The sequence below is a fragment of the Marmota monax genome, unplaced genomic scaffold, assembly GCF_021218885.2.
Source record: "Marmota monax isolate L192 unplaced genomic scaffold, Marmota_monax_Labrador192_F-V1.1 WCK01_AAM20220418_F8-fsc00011, whole genome shotgun sequence".
Taxonomy (NCBI): Eukaryota; Metazoa; Chordata; class Mammalia; order Rodentia; family Sciuridae; genus Marmota; species Marmota monax.
In genome coordinates this window covers 22,994,149-23,015,911 of record NW_026693082.1, presented here as the reverse complement: position 1 = coordinate 23,015,911, position 21,763 = coordinate 22,994,149, and the positions used below count along the sequence as shown (strand labels likewise).

General features: G+C 38.5%; 1 protein-coding gene across 1 annotated transcript in view; it reads right to left on the bottom strand.

Moving 5' to 3' along the window:
* Nucleotides 1-19,090, bottom strand: part of Ccdc122 (coiled-coil domain containing 122) — a 57,966-nt gene extending 38,876 nt beyond the window's left edge. The window contains 4 exon segments of the mRNA XM_058582619.1: nt 12,318-12,407; nt 12,981-13,043; nt 17,934-18,071; nt 18,948-19,090. Of these exon segments, the coding sequence (XP_058438602.1) occupies nt 12,318-12,407; nt 12,981-13,043; nt 17,934-18,071; nt 18,948-19,090 (434 nt within the window).
* Nucleotides 19,091-21,763: the final 2,673 nt, after the last annotated feature.

Here is a 21,763-nt window from a genome sequence, read left to right as displayed (position 1 = left end):
AATTAAAGGAATAACTATAGGAAAAGAAGAACTTAAACTAGCACTATTTGCTGATGATATGATTCTATACCTAGAAGGCCCAAAAAACTCTACCAAGAAACTTCTCAAACTAGTAAATGAATTCAGCAAAGTGCAGGATATAAAATCAATACCATAAATCAAAGGCATATCTGTATATCAGTGACAAATCCTCTGAAAAGGAAATGAAGAAAACTATCCCATTCACAATATCCTAAAAAAAAACAAACAAAACAAAACAAAACAAAAAAAAACTTGGGAATCAACCTAACAAAAGAGGTGAAAGATCCTTACACTGAAAACTATAGAACCCTAAAGAGAGAAATAGAAGAAGACCTTAGAAGATGGAAAGATCTACCTTGCTCATGGATAGGCAGAATTAATATTATTAGAATGACCTTACTACCAAAAGCACTATACAGGTTCAATGCAATTCTGATCAAAATCCCAATGGCATTCCTCATACAAATAGAAAAATCAATCATGAAATTCATCTGGAAAAATAAGAGACCCAGAATAGCTAAAGCAATTCTAAGCAGGAAAAGCGAAATAGGTGGCATGACTATACCAGACCTTAAACAATATTACAGAGCAATAGTAACAAAAACAGCATGATACTGGCACCAAAACAGGCTAGTAAACCAATGGTACAGAATAGAGGACACAGAGACTAACCCACAAAATTACAACTACCTTAGGTGCCAAAACCATGCACTGGAGGAAAGATAGTATCTTCAACAAATGGTACTGGGAAAACTGGAAATCCATATGCAACAAAATGAAATTGAATCCCTATCTCTCACCATGCACAAAGTTAACTCAAAATGGATCAAGGATCTAGGGATTAAACCAGAGACTCTGCATATAATAGAAGAAAAAGTAGTCCCTAATCTCCATCACGTGGGGCTAGGCTGCAACTTCCTTAATAAGATGCCTATAGCACAAGAATTAAAACCAAGAATCAACACATGGGACAGATTCAAACTAAAATTTTTTTCACAGCAAAAGAAATAATATATGAGGTGAATAGGGAGCCTACATCCTGGGAACAAATTTTTACCCCTCACACATCAGATAGAGCTCTAATCTCTAGGGTATATAAAGAGCTGAACAAGATAAGCACCCCCCTCACCCCCCCAAAAAAAACAAATAATACAAACAATAAATGGGCCAAGAACCTGAACAGACACTTCTCAGAAGATGATATACAATCAACCAACAAAGATACAAAAAATGCTCATCATCTCTAACAATCAGAGAAATGCAAATTAAAACTACTCTAAGATACCATCTCACTCGAGTAAGAGTGGCAGCCATTATGAAGACAAACAACAACAAGTGCTGGAGAGGATGCGGGGAAAAAGGTACACTCATACTTTGCTGGTGGGACTGCAAATTGGTGCAGCCAATTTGGAAAACAGTATGGAGATTCCTTGGAAGACTGGGAATGGAACCACCATTTGACCCAGCTATTCCTCTTCTCAGACTATACCCAAAGGACCTAAAAACAGCATATTACAGGGACACAGCCACATCAATGTTTATAGCAGCACAATTCACAATAGCTAAACTGTGGAGACAATCTAATGTCCTTCAGTGGATGAATTGAGAAAAAACGTGGCAAATTATACACAATGGAATATTACTCAGCAATAAAAAATAATAAGATCATGGCATTTGCAGGGAAATGCATGGCATTAGAGCAGATTATGCTAAGTGAAGTTAGCCAATCCCAAAAAAACAAATGCCGAATGTCTTCTCTGATATAAGGGGGGGTGACTCAAAATGGGGTTGGGAGGGAGAGCAACACAAGAAGATTACCTATAAATAGGGAATAGGGGTGGGAGGGAAAGGGAGGGATAAGGAGAATAGCATGGATGGTGAAAGGAGATTCTCATCATTATACAAAATTCATGTATGAAGATATGAATTTGATGTCAACATACTTTATATATAATCAGATATAATAAATTATTTTATAATGGTGTATTAAGAATTGTAATGTTGGAATGGGATTGTGGTTCAGCAGTAGAGCACTCACCTAGCACGGGAGGGACCCCGGTTCAATTCTCAGCACCACACAATAAATAAATAAATAAATAAAAAGGCATTGTGTTGTGTCCATCTACAAAAGAGATTCTCTCTCTCTCTCTCTCTCTCTCTCTCTCTCTCTCCTTTAAAAAAAGTATCGTAATGCAAAATAAATAAATTTTTAAAAATATATAAAATATTTGTTAATCAAAATATCAGAGATACAATTAAAAAAAGAATCAAGATTCAGCCATAGAACAGGTAATTTCAGGCTGCCATTCGCCTGCGGCTTGCAGACAGATTACTCAGGCTTGGGGCTAAATAACCCGCGGAAACTGCTTCTTGGAGCCTGCTCTTATCAGAGCATACACCGAGCACGGAGCGGCCGAGTTCCGGCTCCCGGAACTGCTCTGGCCCAGGGCTAAGGAGCCCGCGGAAACTGCTTCTCGGTCCAGGTCCTGCTGAGTACTGTGGAGGTAAATACCAACCGAGCCTTTGTGGGCATTGGCAACAGGACTGAGACGGGGCCTGTGAGGGCCGGTCAGGACTCACCCTTGCTTTGGATACCCGGCAAAGGGAACGAAATGCTGCCATTCGCATAGGATACCAACATGGCAGAGATCTGATGTCATCAGAAAGCGGCGGAGGAGAGAACTTCATCAATAACAGCGGCAACAGAAACAGTTGGTCTCCTGGTAGGGAGGGTGAGTCACAGACACCCGAGTCTCTCTCGCTTTGTTGTCGAGCCAGAGGGGAGGAGCCCGGCCGCCGCCCACGCCCGGAGTAGGCCCAGCGGCTTGCCGGCATGGTGGTCGAGTGACCACAATTGGAGAGGGGGCGGAGCGGAGCCGCCACCCACGCCCGCAAGGTGGGCAGACTTGTGACCCACTGGTACACGGGCGTGGTAGGAGGGGCAGGGCAGAGCCGCTGCCCGCGCCTGCAAGGTAAGCAGACCTGTGACAGACTGGCGGGTCAGGCCCAGCGGCCTGCCAGCGTGGTACACACGTCACCCCAACTGGAGTAGGGGCAGAGCAGAGCCTTCGCCCGCGCCCGGATCAGGCCCCTCCGGTGTGGTGGTCACGTGACCCCAATTGGAGTGGGGGCGGAGCGGAACCGCCACCCGTGCCCACAGGGTGGGCAGACCTGTGACCAACCTTCAGATCAGGCCCAGCGGTCCGCGGGCATGGTAGGAGGGGCAGGGCAGAGCCGCCGCCTGTGCCTGCAAGGTAGGCAGACCTGTGAGAGACTGGCGGTTCAGGCCCAGCAGCCTGCCGGCGTGGTACACACGTCACCCCAATTGGAGTAGGGGCAGAGCAGAGTCGCCACCCGTACCAGGAACAGGCCCAGTGACCTGCTGGCGTGGTAGTCACGGCACCCCAATTGGAGTAGGGGCAGAGCAGAGCCACCACCCATGCCTAAAAGGTGGGCAGACCTGCGACCAACCAGCGGGACAGGCCCAGTGGCCTGCCGGTGCGACAGACACGTCACCCCATTTGGAGTAGGGGCAGAGCAGAGCCGCCGCCCGTGCCCGCAAGGTAGGCAGACCTGCGACCGACCAGTGGAACAGGCCCAGTGGCCGGCCGGGGTGGTAGGCACGTCACCCCAATTGGAGTAGGAGCAGAGCAGAGCCTTCGCCCGCACCCGGGACAGGCCCAGCGGATTGCGGGTGTGGTAGACACGTCACCCCATTTGGAGTAGGGGCAGAGCAGAGCCGCCGCCCGTGCCCGCAAGGTAGGCAGACCTGCGACCGACCGGCGGATCAGGCCCGGTGGCCTGCTGGCATGGTACACACGTCACCCCAATTGGAGTAGGGGCAGAGCAGAGACACCGCCCGTGCCCGGGACAGGCCCAGTGACCTGCCGGCGTGGTAGTCACAACACCCCAATTGGAGTAAGGGCAGAGCAGAGCCGCCACCCGTGCCAGCAAGGTAGGCAGACCGCCCCCCGACCCTGCAAGGGAGACTTTTCAACTATACAAGAGCAATATAAATATATAGGGGAAAAAAAATTTCAAAAACACAACAGTTTCACCATGGGATGCAAGGCTGGTTCAATATATGGAAATCAATAAATGTTATTCACCACATCAATAGACTTAAAAATAAGAACCATATGATCATCTCGATAGATGCGGAAAAAGCATTCGACAAAGTACAGCATCCCTTTATGTTCAAAACTCTAGAAAAACTAGGGATAACAGGAACATACCTCAATATTGTAAAAGCAATCTATGCTAAGGCTCAGACTAGCATCATTCTGAATGGAGAAAAATTGAAGGCATTCCCTCTAAAATCTGGAACAAGACAGGGATGCCCTCTCTCACCACTTCTGTTCAACATAGTTCTCGAAACACTGGCCAGAGCAATTAGACGAAAGAAATAAAAGGCATAAAAATAGGAAAAGAAGAACTTAAATTATCACTATTTGCAGGTGACATGATTCTATACCTAGCAGACCCAAAAAGGGTCTACAAAGAAACTATTAGAGCTAATAAATGAATTCAGCAAAGTGGCAGACTGTAAAATCAACACGCATAAATCAAAGGCATTCCTGTATATCAGTGACAAGCCCTCTGAAATCGAAATGAGGACAACCACTCCATTCACAATATCTTCAAAAAAATAAAATACTTGGGAATCAACCTAACAAAAGAGGTGAAAGACTTATACAATGAAAACTACAGAACCCTAAAGAGAGAAATAGAAGAAGATCTTAGAAGATGGAAAAATATACCCTGTTCATGGATAGGCAGAACTAACATCATCAAAATGGCGATATTACCAAAAGTTCTCTATAGGCTTAATGCAATGCCAATCAAAATCCCAACGGCATTTCTTGTAGAAATCGAGAAAGCAATCATGAAATTCATATGGAAAAATAAAAGACCCAGAATAGCAATAACAATGCTAAGCAGGAAGTGTGAATCAGGCAGTATAGCGATACCAGACTTCAAACTATACTACAGAGCAATAGTAACGAAAACAGCATGGTACTGGTACCAAAACAGGCGGGTGGACCAATGGTACAGAATAGAGGACACAGAAACCAATCCACAAAACTACAGCTATCTTATATTTGATAAAGGGGCTAAAAGCATGCAATGGAGGAAGGACAGCATCTTCACCAAATGTTGCTGGGAAAACTGGAAATCCATATGCAACAAAATGAAACTGAATTTCTTTCTCTGGCCATGCACAAAAGTTAATTCAAAATGGATCAAGGAGCTTGATATCAAATCAGAGACACGCCGTCTGATAGAAGAAAAAGTTGGCTACGATCTACATATGGTGGGGTCGGGCTCCAAATTCCTCAGTAGGACACCCATAGCACAAAAGTTAATAACTAAAATCAACAAATGGGACTTACTCAAACTAAAAAGTTTTTTCTCAGCAAAAGAAACAATAAGAGAGGTAAATAGGGAGCCTACATCCTGGGAACAAATCTTACTCCTCACACTTCAGATAGTGCCCTAATATCCAGAGTATACAAAGAACTCAGAAAATTAGACAATAAGATAACAAACAACCCAATCAACAAATGGGCCAAGGACCTGAACAGACACTTCTCAGAGGAGGACATACAATCAATCAACAAGTACATGAAAAAATGCTCACCATCTCTAGCTGTCAGAGAAATGCAAATCAAAACCACCCTAAGATACCATCTCACTCCAGTAAGATTGGCAGCCATTATGAAGTCAAACAACAACAAGTGCTGGCGAGGATGTGGGGAAAAGGGTACACTTGTACATTGCTGGTGGGACTGCAAATTGGTGCAGCCAATTTGGAAAGCAGTATGGAGATTTCTTGGAAAGCTGGGAATGGAGCCACCATTTGACCCAGCTATTCCCCTTCTCGGTCTATTCCCTAAAGACCTAAAAAGAGCATGCTACAGGGACACTGCTACATCGATGTTCATAGCAGCACAATTCACAATAGCAAGACTGTGGAACCAACCTAGATGCCCTTCAATAGACGAATGGATAAAAAAATGTGGCATTTATACACAATGGAGTATTACTCTGCATTAAAAAATGACAAAATCATAGAATTTGCAGGGAAATGGATGGCATTAGAGCAGATTATGCTAAGTGAAGCTAGCCAATCCCTAAAAAACAAATGCCAAATGTCTTCTTTGATATAAGGATAGTAACTAAGAACAGAGTAGGGACGAAGAGCAGGAGAAGAAGATTAACATTAAATAGGGATGAGAGGTGGGAGGGAAAGGGAGAGAGAAGGGAAATTGCATGGAAATGGAAGGAGACCCTCAGGGTTATACAAAATTTCATACAAGAGGAAGTGAGGGGAAAGGGAAAAATAATACAAAGGGGAGAAATGAATGACAGTAGAGGGGGTAGAGAGAGAAGAGGGGTGGGGAGGGGAGGGGAGGGGGGATAGTAGAGGATAGGAAAGGCAGCAGAACACAACAGACACTAGTATGGCAATATGTAAATCAATGGATGTGTAACTGATGTGATTCTGCAATCTGTATATGGGGTAAAAATGGGAGTTCATAACCCACTTGAATCAAAATGTGAAATATGATATATCAAGAAATTTGTAATGTTTTGAACAACCAACAATAAAAAAATTAAAAAAAATAAGAATCAAAATCATGAATCAATAAATGGGATGAACTCAAACTAAAAGTTTTCTTCTCAGAAAAAGAAACAATCTGTGAGGTGAATACAGAGCCTATATCTTGGGAGCAAACCTTTACCCCTCACACATCAGATAGAGCACTGATCTCTAGGATACATAAAGAACTCAAAAAGATAAACACTAAAAAAACAAATAACTCTATCTATAAATGGGCCAAGGACCTGAACAGACACTTCGTAGAATATGATGGGCAACCAATCAACAAATATATGAAAAAATGTTCATTATCACTAGCTATTAGAGAAATGCAAATCAAAACTACTCAAAGATTTCATCTCACTACAGTCAGAATGGCAGCTATTATGAAGACAAACAACAATAAGTATTGGCAAAGGTGTGGGGAAAAAGGTACACTCATATACTGCTGGTGGGAGACTGCAAATTGGTGCAGCCAATATGGAAAACAGAACGGACATTCCTTGGAAAATTGGGAATGGAACCACCATTTGACCCTGCTATCCCTCTCCTTAGTCTATATCCAAAGGACTTAAAAACAGCATATTACAGGGACACAGCCACATCGATGTTTATAGCAGCACAATTCACAGTAGCTAAACTGTGGAACCAACCCAGATGCCCTTCAGTAGATGAATGGATTAAAGAATGTAGCACGTATACACAACGAAATATTACTCAGCAATAAGAGAGAATAAAATCATGGCATTTGTAGGTAAATGGATGGAGTTAAAGAAGATAATGCTAAGTGAAGTTAGCCAATCCCAAAAAACCAAAAGCCGAATGTTTTCTTTGATATAAGGAGGCTGATTCATAGTGGGATAGGGAGAGGGAGGATAGGAGGATAAAAATAACTCTAGATAGAGCAGAGTGGTTAGAGGGGAAGGGAGGGGGCATGGAGTTATTAATGATGGTGGAATGTGATGATCATTATTATCCAAAGTACATGTAGAAAGACACAAATTGATGTGAATATACAACCAGAGATGGTGCTATGTATGTGTAATAAGAATTGTTATGTATTCTGATGTCATATATATACATTTTAAAAAACTTAAAAAAAAGCTTTTGCTAGAATAGTATCTGCTAATACCCCAGTTAGTCACATCATCAAACTCAGAGTCAAGGGGTAGAAGTATGTCTACCCATGAGCCAAGAGCATTATGATGATATAGGAAAGGGTATGGATAAAAATTAGGAACAAAAATGCAAATTAACATAACCTTATAGTCCCTCAAGTACTTAACAGTAAGACTTTGAGAGATGTACTTAATTTCTCCTTTACTTTATATCTAACTGTTCATCAAATTCTATAGATCCTCCAAACAAAATAATTGCAGGCCATCTGCATTCTTTTTTTCTGTCTAGATGCTCATTCTCTTTAAATAAAGTTTTAATGTTGGGAGGAAGGTATTGTATTAAAAAGGCAATGTCCTTCAATTCTTTTTCTGACAGAGACAAAAAAAGGTAAGTACACTGAAAAGTACAGTACACTGGTGAAACTCAATTTTTGTCTTCAGTGCTAATATTTCAAATGCCCACTTGACATTTCTGTTTAGGTGTCTAATAGACACTTCAGTTAGATATATTCAGAAAATATTTAATGTACACACTGTGTTAGGTTTGACCAAAATACCCAAAGATAACAATGGAGAGGAGTAAAAGTTTATTTTGGCTCATGGTCTCAGAGGTCTAGTCCATTCCTCTGGGCCCAACTGAGGCAGCAAATCATCATAGAAGCGGGTGGTGGAAGACATGGAGGCTAGGAAGGAGACAGAGGAAAGTAGGAAGGAAGTCACAGGGAAGATGAATCCTTCCAGGGCACTTCCCCAGTGACCTACCTCCTTCAGCCAAACCCCAGCTGCCTACAGTTACCATGCAATCCATTCACACTAGGACGGACCAATTAGAAGGTTAAAGCTCTCACAATCCAATCATTGCACCTCAGAACATTCCTGCACTAACACAGGAGCTTTTAGGGAACACCTTATATACAAACCACACCACACACCAAACAAGTTCCCTCTCTAGTCCTTCTGATTCCAATACACTGCACCATTTTCCACCTGGATACTCAAAAGCCAAAAAGTTATTCTTAATTTTTCTATTTCCCTTACTCCACAATTTACTTCCCAACAAAATGTGAGAATTGGTTCTCTAACATAAATCCCTACATTTACTTCTGGACAATCTTTGTAGTATGGCCTAATTTCTAGTTCATCTTCCTATTTTCATTCTTGTCATTCTCTTAGGCTCCATTTATCAGGAAGAAGGATCTTTTAAGACATTTATCATATGACGCTACTTCCGTGCTCAAGATTCTCCAGTGGTGTCCCATTGCATTAATAATAAAATTCAATTTCACTGAAATGGCTTATACGGTCTTATATGCTCTAGTACCTATCTACTTTGCTATCTTTCCCATCTATTATTTTCCCTTCTTTTAGCCCCCTTTATGTTTATTAAATATGCCTAATTCCTTCCTAAGAGAATTTGTAATTGTTAATCCATCTACCTTAAAATTCTCAACCCTGGGCTGGGGATATAGCTCAGTGGTAGAACAATTACCTAGCAAGCACGAGGCCCTGGGTTCAATCCCTAGCACCACATTATAAAAAATTCTCTAACCCTACTGGGTATTTGTCACAATTCAGCTTTATTACTATTCCTCCAAATAGTCTTCCTTGATTCAAAAATATAAATTAACCACCCTTTCTCCTCCCCAAGTTACTCTCTACACATTACCCTATTTTATTTTCTTTGGAACCCATCAGTCTCTAAAATTTTATATATATATATATATTTTTTAAGAAAACTTCTTTATTTTTTGTCTCCCCTAACTATAAAGTAACTCTCCAGCTGTAGGAATCTTTTCTGTCTTTATCACCATGTTTCCAATGCTTAAGAGAGTACTAGCACAAAGTAGGTACTCAGTAAGTGTTTATTAAGTGAGTGATGCATATGGTCAGGAAAGAGACAAGTGTTCTGTCAGTCACATTAGGATATCAACTCTATTTATTAATACAGGGAGAGGAGATGAACACTACTTTGGTCATCATACTCTCTCTTTTCTGAACTAATGTTACAGGTTGTTAAATTTTATTACTAGCTTTAAGATCTTTTTCCTTCAATACATCCATCCTTAAACTACTACCACTATTCCTTCCTCTTCTTCCTCCTCTTAATCAGGCTCTTCTTTTTCATCCTCTCCTCCTCTTCTTTTTGCTTTATCGTCTCCTTTTTCTCACTCTTATTTGCTCCTTTGCTTTAGCTTTTTGAGGCAAAATAGCTATAAAGAAACCATACATACTGAAGTTCGAATTTGATGAGTTTTTTATGTTCATGAAGTCATCATGACAATTAAGAAAATAAACATATCCATTACCCCCAAACATTTTCTCCCTTTTTTTTCCTTTTCTTTTCGTTTTCCTTCTTACCTAACTTCCTTCCTTCCTAGGAATTTTCCTTCCAAGGAATTTTCCTGGCATGAGGTTATTCAAGTGTTCCTCTAGTATCTGATAAAGAATTTTTTTCTTTTCTTCTTTCTTTTTTCTTTTTCTTTCTTTCTTTTTTTTTTTTTTTTGGAATGAGGTAACTCTCAATGGGATTCTAGATAGCTTCAGGATGGGGATTGGCTATCAGGAAGGCCAAGACCTGATTAAAGTTCTGGAACTCAGCCTTATCTACACTGCTCCAACCTCTTGGGAGAGGAGAGAGGCTAGAAGCTGAGCTAATAATAAATCAAGCTTACATGATGTAAACTCCATAAAAAAAAATCTCTTAAATGATGATGAATTTTGGAGACCTTCCAGGTTGGTGAACACCTCCAGGTTCTGGGAAGGTGGTGTGCTCCATATGGCAGCTCTATGCAAGTCCCTTCCCAGCACCTTGTCCTGTGCATCTTCTCGGTTTGGCTGTTCCTGAATTGTATCTTTTATAATAAACTAGTAATAGTAAGTAAAGTGCTTTCCTGAGTTCTGTGATTCACTCTAGCAAATTATTAAGCCTTGAGTATGGATGGGGGGTAGACATGAGAAACCCTCGTTGTGGTCTGGATCTTTATTTTCCCTGAAGTCTCATTTCTTGAAGGCTTGGTCCTCAGTACAGCAAGGTTCAGAGGTGGGCTTTTGGAAAATGATTGATGGTGAGGGCTCTGATGTCATGGAGGGAATAATCCACAGACAGCTGCATGGACTACTGGGAGGTGGCAGAAACTAAAGGAAGATGGGGCATTTGGGAGGATATAGATCACTGGGGCACGCCCTGGGGACTATCCATCCTAGGCGCCTACTTTTCTCTGTGCTTTCTGACTGCCATGGGATAAGGACCTTTCCTCTGCCACACTTTCTTCCATGACATTCCTGCCTTGGAGCCAGCTGACCATGGATTGAAACCTCTGAAACCATGAGCCAAAACAAAGCTTTCCTATTCTAAGTTATTTTTTTCAAGTATTTATGATAGTGATAAAAAAAAACTGACTAAAATACCCCTGATTTATAGTCAGTTGGTCAGATGAGTGTATAAGTAGTCTGGGAATTATAATTGACATTGGAAATCGGGAAGCCTTGTGGGGATGATTCCTTTAACTTGTGAGATCTGATGCTAACCCAAATAATATAAGAATTTAATTGAACTGTTCAATATGCAGTTGGGATTGGGGGAATCAGAAAATTGTTTGTTGTGTTGGAAAATATCCAAAGTAGTATAAGACTTCCAACATTGTTCTTCAAAATTATTTTGGTGTTCTAGGTCCTCTTTTGTATTTCCATACAACTTTTAGAAATCAGCCTGTCAATTACACAAAGAGCCAGCAAACAACAACAAAACCTTTTGGTATTTTGACTAGTATTAGTTTTAATCTATAAGTAAACCTAGGAGAACTGACATCATAACGCAGTGGTGTCTGATTTACAGCATACTGTCTGTCTCCATTTATTTAAGTGTTGTTTAATTTTTCTCATCATTATTTTGCATTTTCAACATATAGATTTGATAAACCTTATGTCAAAATGATCGCTAAGTATTTCATAGTTTTGGTATTATTGTAAGTGGCATTTATTCTAAATTTTTAATTTCTGAAAATTATAGAATTTTATATATTTCTGCCAATATATAGAAAGACAATGGTTTTATATTCATTTATTTAGTCATATTCACAAAATGCAGTTACATTTAGTTATGCTGCATGCAAAGACCAAGAATGGCTTCCATGTTCCTGATAGTGGGCTGTTGAATATATTGTAGAAGGCAAGGGATAGGGAGAGGGTGCTTGAAATGTTCACTGACAACTAATTTTTCACAAGCCATACCTTTTAAAACACTGGCTTACAATGTAAGCTTCATTAAATTCAGTATTTTAGGAAAAATTATCAAATTAAATGAATTTAAAATGATTCTATATGACATGTTAGGTTTCATACACTTTTCTATAGTTACAATGACATTGGTGAATCTTTATACTGTATTGGAAATATAAAATATTCCATAAACCTGGAATACTCATATGGATTTTACTTAGAACAGAAAAACTGAAAGAATGAGTAGGAATTTGAAATTGATTCCCAATATGAAGTTCTCTTAAAACCTTCTGAAACTAATAATATTTTGAAGACATTTAAAAGATTATATGAAATAAGTTACCTGCAAATGAAACAGAACGTTTTTGTTTCTTTCTATTTCTGATGTTTATGATTGTTGTTGTTTTGCAACTTGCTCTACAACTTCAGTTAATGATGATGTATATCTTGTTTACCCACAGTTAGACAAAAGAATAAAATGTATGAGAAGAACTAAATACAGACATTTTAAGACACTTATATTTCTTTACTGGAACATGAAAAATTAGGTGTTTTTTTTCTGATTTATAAGAAAAGTACATTTAGGATTGGTAATCCTCCCTGATTCTAGACAAAACAAAAATCAAAGACAATAATAGTAGGAAATTCAAAGTTGCCTACTGCAAATGCCATAACTGTTCTTTTATGGAAGAGTATAAATATTTTGATTGTCCTAATATTTTTTTATCTGGACCACTTGCACATATACTATAATTATAGCGCCACCACAACAACTCAATAGCAATTATAGTTGATGGATTTTAAACATAAGCCTGTATTTTCAGGTTGTTATGCCTTTTCTAAACACTGAGTATGTTTCTTCCTGGTGAAATATAACTGCCTCCTTCTACTTTAATTTATTATTCCTGCTAATATAATTATCCTTTTGTACAATTTTTGTTGATGATCTTTTAATTATTTATTTCTTAAGATTGATTCACTACCTTCTTTAGGAATTCCTTCACTCTTCCTTTCCTTACTTCCTGACATTCTCATTGTCTGTAATCTCCTCTTTTCCACAGTCTGGCTCACCTTCTTTATTCCTACAAAAACATCTATATGTTATAAATTGTCAAACATGTCACAGGAATGCAATGACATTTCACTCCTGGTACCAGTAATTAAAAGACAATGATTAAGTGAGAGATTTGGGAAGGAAAGTTGAACCGTATTTGAATCTTGGTTCTCTTGCTTTTCAGCTGTTATGACTCGGAATAATTTTCTTCTTTGATTCACAGTGCCCTCATCTCTACACCCTCATAGGGTTGTTGTAATAATTACCACACACGCGCACGCACACACACACACACACACACACACACAATTGGTGAGAATCAGTTCTAATAGCACTCCTGTCCAGTGTCATTTTGGTCAGGGTAAGACCTAAGCAGGTTGAAAATCATGTGCCAGTGTACTTGAGTTAGGAATAACTGATAAGATGAAGGAGTACATATTTTTCTCCATTGAAAGATGAAGAGAAAATTGTTCCAACACAACAATGCTGAGTTGGCAGAAGTAAGGGCATTATTGGCTTTAGGACAAAAGGTCTCCAAATCTGCCTGTCCATTCCTACTCAGAGAAAATGGTTCAATTTTTTATGATATGTAAATGGAATCCACTGTCAATAAGTACTTTTGAAATTGGAAGTTGCCATCTCCCATTAAACATAAGGGTTTTTCTATTCAGATGACTGATCCTTCTTAAAAAACTCTTCATTGATTTATATAGAAACTGTGCATCTTCACAAATTGTACTCAGGTGATTACAAGCTTTGCAAGAATAAAAAAAGAAAGAAAGAAATATCATAAAGTAAGAAACATGCTAGTAAATGTTTAAAATCACTAAATATGTTTTCTAAAAATTATAGACAAAGTACTCATGTATTAGTCACACATGTTTTAAAGGATTAAAACATGATATATAAACAAAAAGAGAGAAAAATATAGTTAAATTGCTTCCTACCTGGGGAGATTTAAGTCTATTCAGAATATCCTACCATGCAAAAGAAAGTCTGAGAGCTTAACTAGCAGATTTTTATAATCACCCCTGAGAATTTATGATTCTTTCCTGTCTCTTCAGGTCACTTCCTTCATATATCACCTCAAATGTACCACTTTACTGAAGTCTTTCCTGATGCTGAGTCCATTTACTCCATTCATGTCATTATTCTAAGTCCTTTCCTCCTAGCACACAGAACTGTCCCAGATCAGTGCTAACAAATCCAAATCTGATTTTCTCCTGAACTCTTTAGTTAGCCTCTCATGCTCACAGACAACATCCTTAATTCTGCCTACCTAACGTGAAAATGCATGCCTTTATGCTAATAGTCAGCCAAGTATATGATGCATGGCACTTTTGGTTGAAAGGTGACGCCAGCTAGCCATTGAGATGATATGATTATGTTAAGATTTGCATTCATATGGATATTGGACTCCTGCTGTTCACCTCTGCTACGGGACTCCTTTTAAACAATTTTGCTCATCATTTGGCATTACTCACATAACAGGAATTCCATACAATCCACAAGGACAAGGCATAGTTGAAAGAGCTCATCAAAATATTAAAATGTACTTATTAAAACAAAAGGAGGGAATTGGAAAGGGGTATATATCCCCCAAAGATAAACTTAAAATAACCCTTTTTACTCTAAACTTTTTAAATTTGGATTCATCAGGGCTTAGTGCTGCGGAAAGACATTTGTATCCAAAAAATGTACATAAGACTAAGGTACTTTGGAAGGATATTCTAACAGGACAATGGAAAGGTCCTGACCCAGTGATTGTCTGGAGTCGGGGCTCTGTTTGTGTTTTTCCACAGGGAGAACAGCAGCCGATTTGGATTCCAGAGAGATTAACCAAAACAATTTCTACAGACCAAAAGGAAGATGATTTGACTCAAATCCATAACAGCTGATATCCAGAACTCCAGCTTGGCTATTCTTACATCTGCGACAGTGATTAACCAGGATGCTTTTTTCAATATCTATTTTATTATTGCTTTTTCCCACATCATAAAGTTCTATTTTATTTTTGAGCTCATACAGACCTAGGTTAATGTTTTTCTGATCAGTTTTATTTTTTGACTGTGGAGTTTTTAAACATTGCAATGGAGATTTCACCTAGGTAAAGCTACAAGGCCTTTACTATTGTCTTATGTGTTGTATGTTACGTGTGCACACTTCTGTTTTGTGTTATATGTCTGTTTGTGCGTATGTCCATATATCATATATGAGGAGCACTCATGAATATGGATCCGAATTTTTTTTATTATTCTCGTGATTTTAATAGTTTAATTTAATTTGGGTAAACAGCTGTTGAGGATTGTTTTAATATATGAACAAATAGGAGGTTAACAGATCTGTTTGTTTACTTTCACCTTTCCTTTTCATTATATTTAATAATTCTGTTCAGGATAATGTAAATTGTTCTAAAAATTGTTTTCTTAGTACCTGTTGAAATGTTACATATTTTTTTTTAGCATCATTGTCAGAATTCCTATTTTCATCCCAGTGCCGGTGAAGACAAAGATGAAACCAAACTACAACTTCTTCGAGAGTTATCACAACAAACTGTATAAACTGATACATCAATGATTAATAACTCAACAAGTAATGCTCAATCAATGAATCGATTTATTTTGAGAGGATATTGACATATTGATAGATTCCTCCACTTTGAACTGCTTACAGAACTTGCCTGGACTATGTATCACTTGTATGCATTGTGATCTATCTGTTGATGCAGCGAATTATGGTAGTGCTAGCGTATCTTTGCTGATGTGTCACCAGTGATGCAATTTTTCCTAGGAGCCATCAATTGACTTGGTGTCATGGCATTTCTGTATCCTCCTCCCTTCTACTAGTGATGGTCTAATTTTGGGGGCCAACAGAGGTGAGGCAAAGAACCTCACCCCCCCCCACTGGTTCATAGGCCTATCCACAAGTATGGCTATATGCTGGACTGGTAGTCAGTGACGGGTATGATCCAATTGCAGTGTTATCAACCTAAGACAGGAGGCTGATGCCTAGAAGTCAGTTTTCCAATGACGGGTAAGAACCATATGTTGAATTGGACAAACCTAACAGGCATGGTCCCTAGCCACATTGCTTGTTGCTTAATTAAACAGAAGGGGGGAGATGCTAAGAGTCAGCCAAGTATATGATGCATGGCATTTTTGGTTGAAAGGTGACGCCAGCTAGCCATTGAGATGATATGATTATGTTAAGATTTGCATTCATATGGATATTGGACTCCTGCTGTTCACCTCAGCCTGCTATGGGACTCCTGGAGAGTTCCCATTGGTTGGGGAAGTACAGTAGGAGGGATTTCTGGGGGAGGAATTTCCTCTGGGGGTTCGGGGAGAACACCGCGTGTGTGGATCGGCAATCTTCCTGGGGGGGCGTACACAACATTGGCGGCAGTTTCAAAAAATAAAGTTTGTTCCTGCTTGAGTGGCTCGTGATTTTTGTGCCTAGCCAGACTGCAGCACCTTTATACTTTCAGACAGTTCTCTCCATAAGTATTTATATTATGCTTGCTTTATGCCAGACATTGTTACGAGTGGTTTAGATAAAACAACAACAACAATAATGACAACAAAACTATATTGCATAGTGTTTATGTTGTACCTGGCAGTATTCTAAGAACTTTACAAATACTAACTCAATTGGCTCTATGATGTAGATATTATCATTGTTATTATAATTTCATTTTACAGACATGTACAGTGAGGCACAAATAGATCAAGAAACTTAATTGAATCCAGGTAGCTATTGAGATGCGATTTAAATTCAGTTATTTTGGGCTCCAAAGTTTATGCTCTTAAACTAAACTACCAGGAATATATTTTAAGGGCAGAATTATATCTTTATCCCTCCAGAATCAAATTGAACTACTCTTTTGTAGTCACTGTTTTTCTTTAATCAATTTTTTTTCCATTACTGGGGATTGAAGTTGCAGCCTCTGTGCCTAGTAAGAACATAACTCCACCACTGAGCTACATCCCCATATATTCCCTGTCCCCAACTTCCTTTTTTCTATTCCCTTTCCTACACCTTTTTCTTCTTTGGGGAAATATTTCAATAAAGTGCAGGGATGGAGCTGCTGCAGCTCCTGGAGACTTTCCCTGGCCTCAATATCATAATTTCCATGACTGAAGAGGGAACCCAGTGAGTTCTGCATGTTCCTCCTAAGTTCTTGCTACCTAAATTGCTTTCTTGTGAGTCCCTTCTCTTTCCTCCAAATCAGTGTCATTTCCATAATCAAAGACACTGTGATCACTGTTCCCATTATACTCTGTTTCCCTAGGGCTCATTCCTGGTCATGAAGACCCATCCATATTCATTTGGTAAGTACCTGAATTTGATGTTGTGTTACCTACTCCCCAACCTTTTTATAATGCTTTCATTGTAGTCTCTGAAATTAAGGTCCATCTTCAGCAAAAATCCTATCTTTCACAATTTCAGTGAACTTTCCCTTCACCTTTTGGCTTTAACTGAAATCTAAAGATATTGCTTCTTCATCCTCAAATCATTACTAAATCTGTAGGTAAGGCATTGTTCCTGTTCCCTGTAGGCACTGCCAAACTAGTATCCTTCTCTTCTATTTAAAACCTCTGGTTTCTCTGAAGTTCATGCCATCATACTAAGCTTTACTTGCATTGTTGTTATTGATATTTACTTCTCTCCTCCTTACTCCTAGATTATAACTTCTGACTGTTTCTGCATCATTTTCCCCTTTACATTTCCCTGGAGTTTCCATGTCACACAGATGGCAAATCAAATACCCTGGCCTGAGTTCCTTGATGTCTTCTTTCATCCATTCTCCCCAGCCACCCACAGATTATAATAGTACCTCATACATTATTTCAAATGCAATTTGAAATTAATTTTCTAATTCATTCCATTCAGTATTTTAAGAGTTGTTGAATCACACCAAGACTTCCAATCCATTAACACTTCTATCTTTGCCTGATCCTTCATCTCTTTGTGTATTCTTACCTCCTTATCTGGGTTAGATTCCTTTGCATTCACCCCGGCCACTTCCCTTAGAGCTCTTTCCTTGACCTTCTTCCTGGAAAAATCCAAACAATTGCTTCACTTATGCTCAAGTAGCTGAATATGTTTAAAAAAACACACACAAATGTGCTATGTTCTCTTTTTAAATTCAAAGCAATTCATGTCAAGTGGGCCCTGGATTGTAGACCCTTAGAATTTATCGAATTTTATGGATGGTTATTTCATTCCTCCTCTGACTTCAAACCTCCCACATCTATTTTCCCTTTTCAGCTGATAACCTACCTTCCTATTTAACTGAGATAATAGAAAATATCAGATAATAAAAATATCATATAATAGAAAATATCAGAAGTTTTAAATTATTCATCTACTAGTCTTTCTGAACCTGTACCCCCATACTAGTCTATCCTTTTCTTACAATGAATAAAGCATCCTTGCCAGTCCTCTGCTCTTGGATTTTCTCATCTTTTCAAGGACATTGTTTGAATGTTCCCTCAACATAATCCCCCTCTTTATTTGGCCATATGTGTCATCCTGAATGACTCCCACCTACCAACACCAGCACCCTTGCTTTGATTCTGTAACTCCTGTCAGCTAATCAACCATTTTTTGTTTCCATGTATAGGCAACAAATATTCTGTTCAATTCTTTTCCCTTCATTTCTACTTGAAACCAGTAGAATCAAACAGTTTCCACTCTACATTTTTAAAGCTCTTATCTGACTTCCATGTTGTAACATCCAAAGGGTAAGTTCAATCTCCCTTTCCCTTGACCTAATAGCATCATTTGACAAATTTGATCTGACCACCTTCTCTGAAAAACCACACTTAGCTTCTTTTGCTGATTCCTTCTCATCTTTCTCACTTGTTGGAATGTTTCAGGGCTTAGTTCTCATCTACTTTTCTCATATACATGTTATTGGTTGTGCCACCCACTATCCAGTTCTACAGCTTTAAAATCCATTTGTAGATTAACAACTCCAAAATTTGTATCTGTAGACTGAATGTCCTTCTTGAAGTACAGACTCAGGCCAAATGGACTACTTGTTATCTCCACTTGGAATTTAAAAGGCATTTCAAATTAATATGTTCCAAATTGAATTCTGGTTCCTTTTTCCACTCAATCACCACCACTAAAGCTGCTCTTTCATACTTTTTTTCCATCTCAGTAAGTTACAAGTTTATTTTTCTTGTTAAAGCCAAACCTCCAGATTAATTATCAAAGAGGTATCTAGAAAGGTAGAAACTTCAGGGCAATTCAACCAGACCTGCCCCCAGATAGTCATAAAGGAGAGATCATTGTTGTCATTTCATAGACCCTTTGGGAAATATTTGAAGACACCCCACAGGTAAGCTGTCTAAGGATGTTGCCCCAATTGTCTTATACTTGAGACAGTCTAGTATCTTGATTATTTTATTACCATACATGCAATTTTTTTCATTAATTGATTATATTTTTAAATTCTATTGGAATGTAATCTTTCCTTACCCACCCCCAAATAACTGTCTTAGCAGAGAAGTCTTTCCTGATAATGCTCTTAAAAACATGACCTTATTCTTTCATCTTCTGTTTCCTTGCTTTGCTTAATAGCATTTATTATTACTGACATCTGTTACGTTACCACTGACATCTTTTACATTTATATATTTTCTTTATCCTTCAACTTATGTAAGCTCCATGAGAACTGAGACCCACTACTTCCTGGCACAGAATAGGTGTCTAACTGTGGTCAACCTCTATTCCAATTTACCCTATTCTGACAGAATATAGTAATTTTATTATTTTCATTGAATAAATCTATTTGCTTCATTCTTTAAGTTACTTCATCAAATATTCTAGGGAATACAAAAATGAGTAACACATTGTATGTGTTACTCTATGACACTCTCTGGTCATGTCAACATCAAAACCAATCTTTTAACTCTACTTGGAGTGGCATTTTAAGAGACCTTTCTTAATCTTTCTGGGAATATATGATCTCTGTCTTTAACTCAATTGTTTCTCTGTCTCACAATGATGATAGATAACATTACAGGTTCTAGAGTAGGATAAAGCTATTTTGATTCGAGGTTCTGCCACTTTATAGCTTACTAGGTAAATTATTTCTAACCTTAGCCTCAGATTCCTTATCTCTTCATGGAAACAATAGTACCTGCCTCATTAGTGTTACTGTAAGGACAATGTATGAAATTAAATAATGCATATAAAGCCCTCAGCAAATTCCCACCACATGGTGAGTATTTAACATATTTGTTCTTATTAATTTCATTATTTTATACTATCTTTCCTCTTTGACTATAAGCTGCAAAAAGGCAAATACAATGTGTTACTCATTTTTGTATTCCCTAGAATATTTGATGAAGTAACTTAAAGAATGAAGCAAATAGATTTATTCAATGAAAATAATAAAATTACTGGTACTTCTTGATCCCTATTTCTAAAGCAATGTAAGCTGAAGGACTCTTGCATGGCATTTATTTAAACCAACTAATCATAAAAGGATATATGCTGTAAAATTGGGTATTTGAGCTTTTTCAGAATCTCTACACAATAGATTGGAAACAATGTACTGCCATCTACTGATAATTCATTAGAATTGCATAAATCAATGGGAATTGAACTTCAGAGCCAAGACTAAAGGACTTTTTTTTTAAAGAATTTTTTTTTCACAATACTTTAATTTTATTTATTTATCTTTATGTGGTGCTGTGGATTGAACCTGGCACCTCACATGTGCTAGGCAAGCACTCTGTCACTGAGCTACAGCCCCAGACCAGAACTTTCAAACATGTTTTTAAGTGAAGTTAGAACATAGCTAGCCGCCATCCAAAAGGAATTAATAAATCAAATCATTAAAATTTTATTAGATAGCTATTATATCCCAGTGTTAGGATTTACTGAAACTAGTGTTTTTTCCCTTTTATGACCAAGCACTGAAATTACAATTTCAGGATATTGTAAACAGAAAGAAACAGAAAAGGTTTGTTTTGTTCCTTAGCTCTCTAAGATAATGCAGGCAGTATTCATATGTTATCCACATTGCTTCAAGCTTTCTACCAAAAGTACAGTTTCCTCTCAGTATATAGACATGTTTTGTTAGTATCTACCAACATCTCATTTGGGAGTGTTGACATAAAGGCACTGGTCTGGAACTCCAATCATGCTTTAAAGAATGCCCAGGCAACCATTGCAATTTAAATATCCCTGCCTTTGTGACAGAAATAATAGGTCTTTGGTAAAAGCTAGTCATACCCCCCCTGCCTGTCTATTTAGGACACTAAGGGACAAGATTTTTGTTTTGTTCTGTTTTAAAACTCTGAACAAGTAAGCATCATTTCTAAACCAAGAAGGGTTTTTTTTAAAAAAAAGAGAGAGAGAGAGAGAATTGAGAGAGAATTTTAATATTTATTTTTTAGTTTTCGGTGGACACAACATCTTTTGTTTTGTATGTGGTGCTGAGGATCCAACCTGGGCCTCACACATGCCAGGTGAGCGCGTTACCGCTTGAGCCACATCCCCAGCCCCAAGAAGAGTTTTTGGTGGTTTGAATGGTGGTTCCCAAGATATGTCTGTCCGTGTCCTAATGCTCAAAACCCACGAATGTTACCCTATGTGGAAAAAAAAGAAGAAGAATAAGAAGAGATCTTTGCCAATGTGATTTGGTTAAGGGATTTTGTGTGGGCCCTAAATTCAATGGCAGGTGTAAGAATAAATATGTAACCATTCAATGGCCCGACGATTAAAATA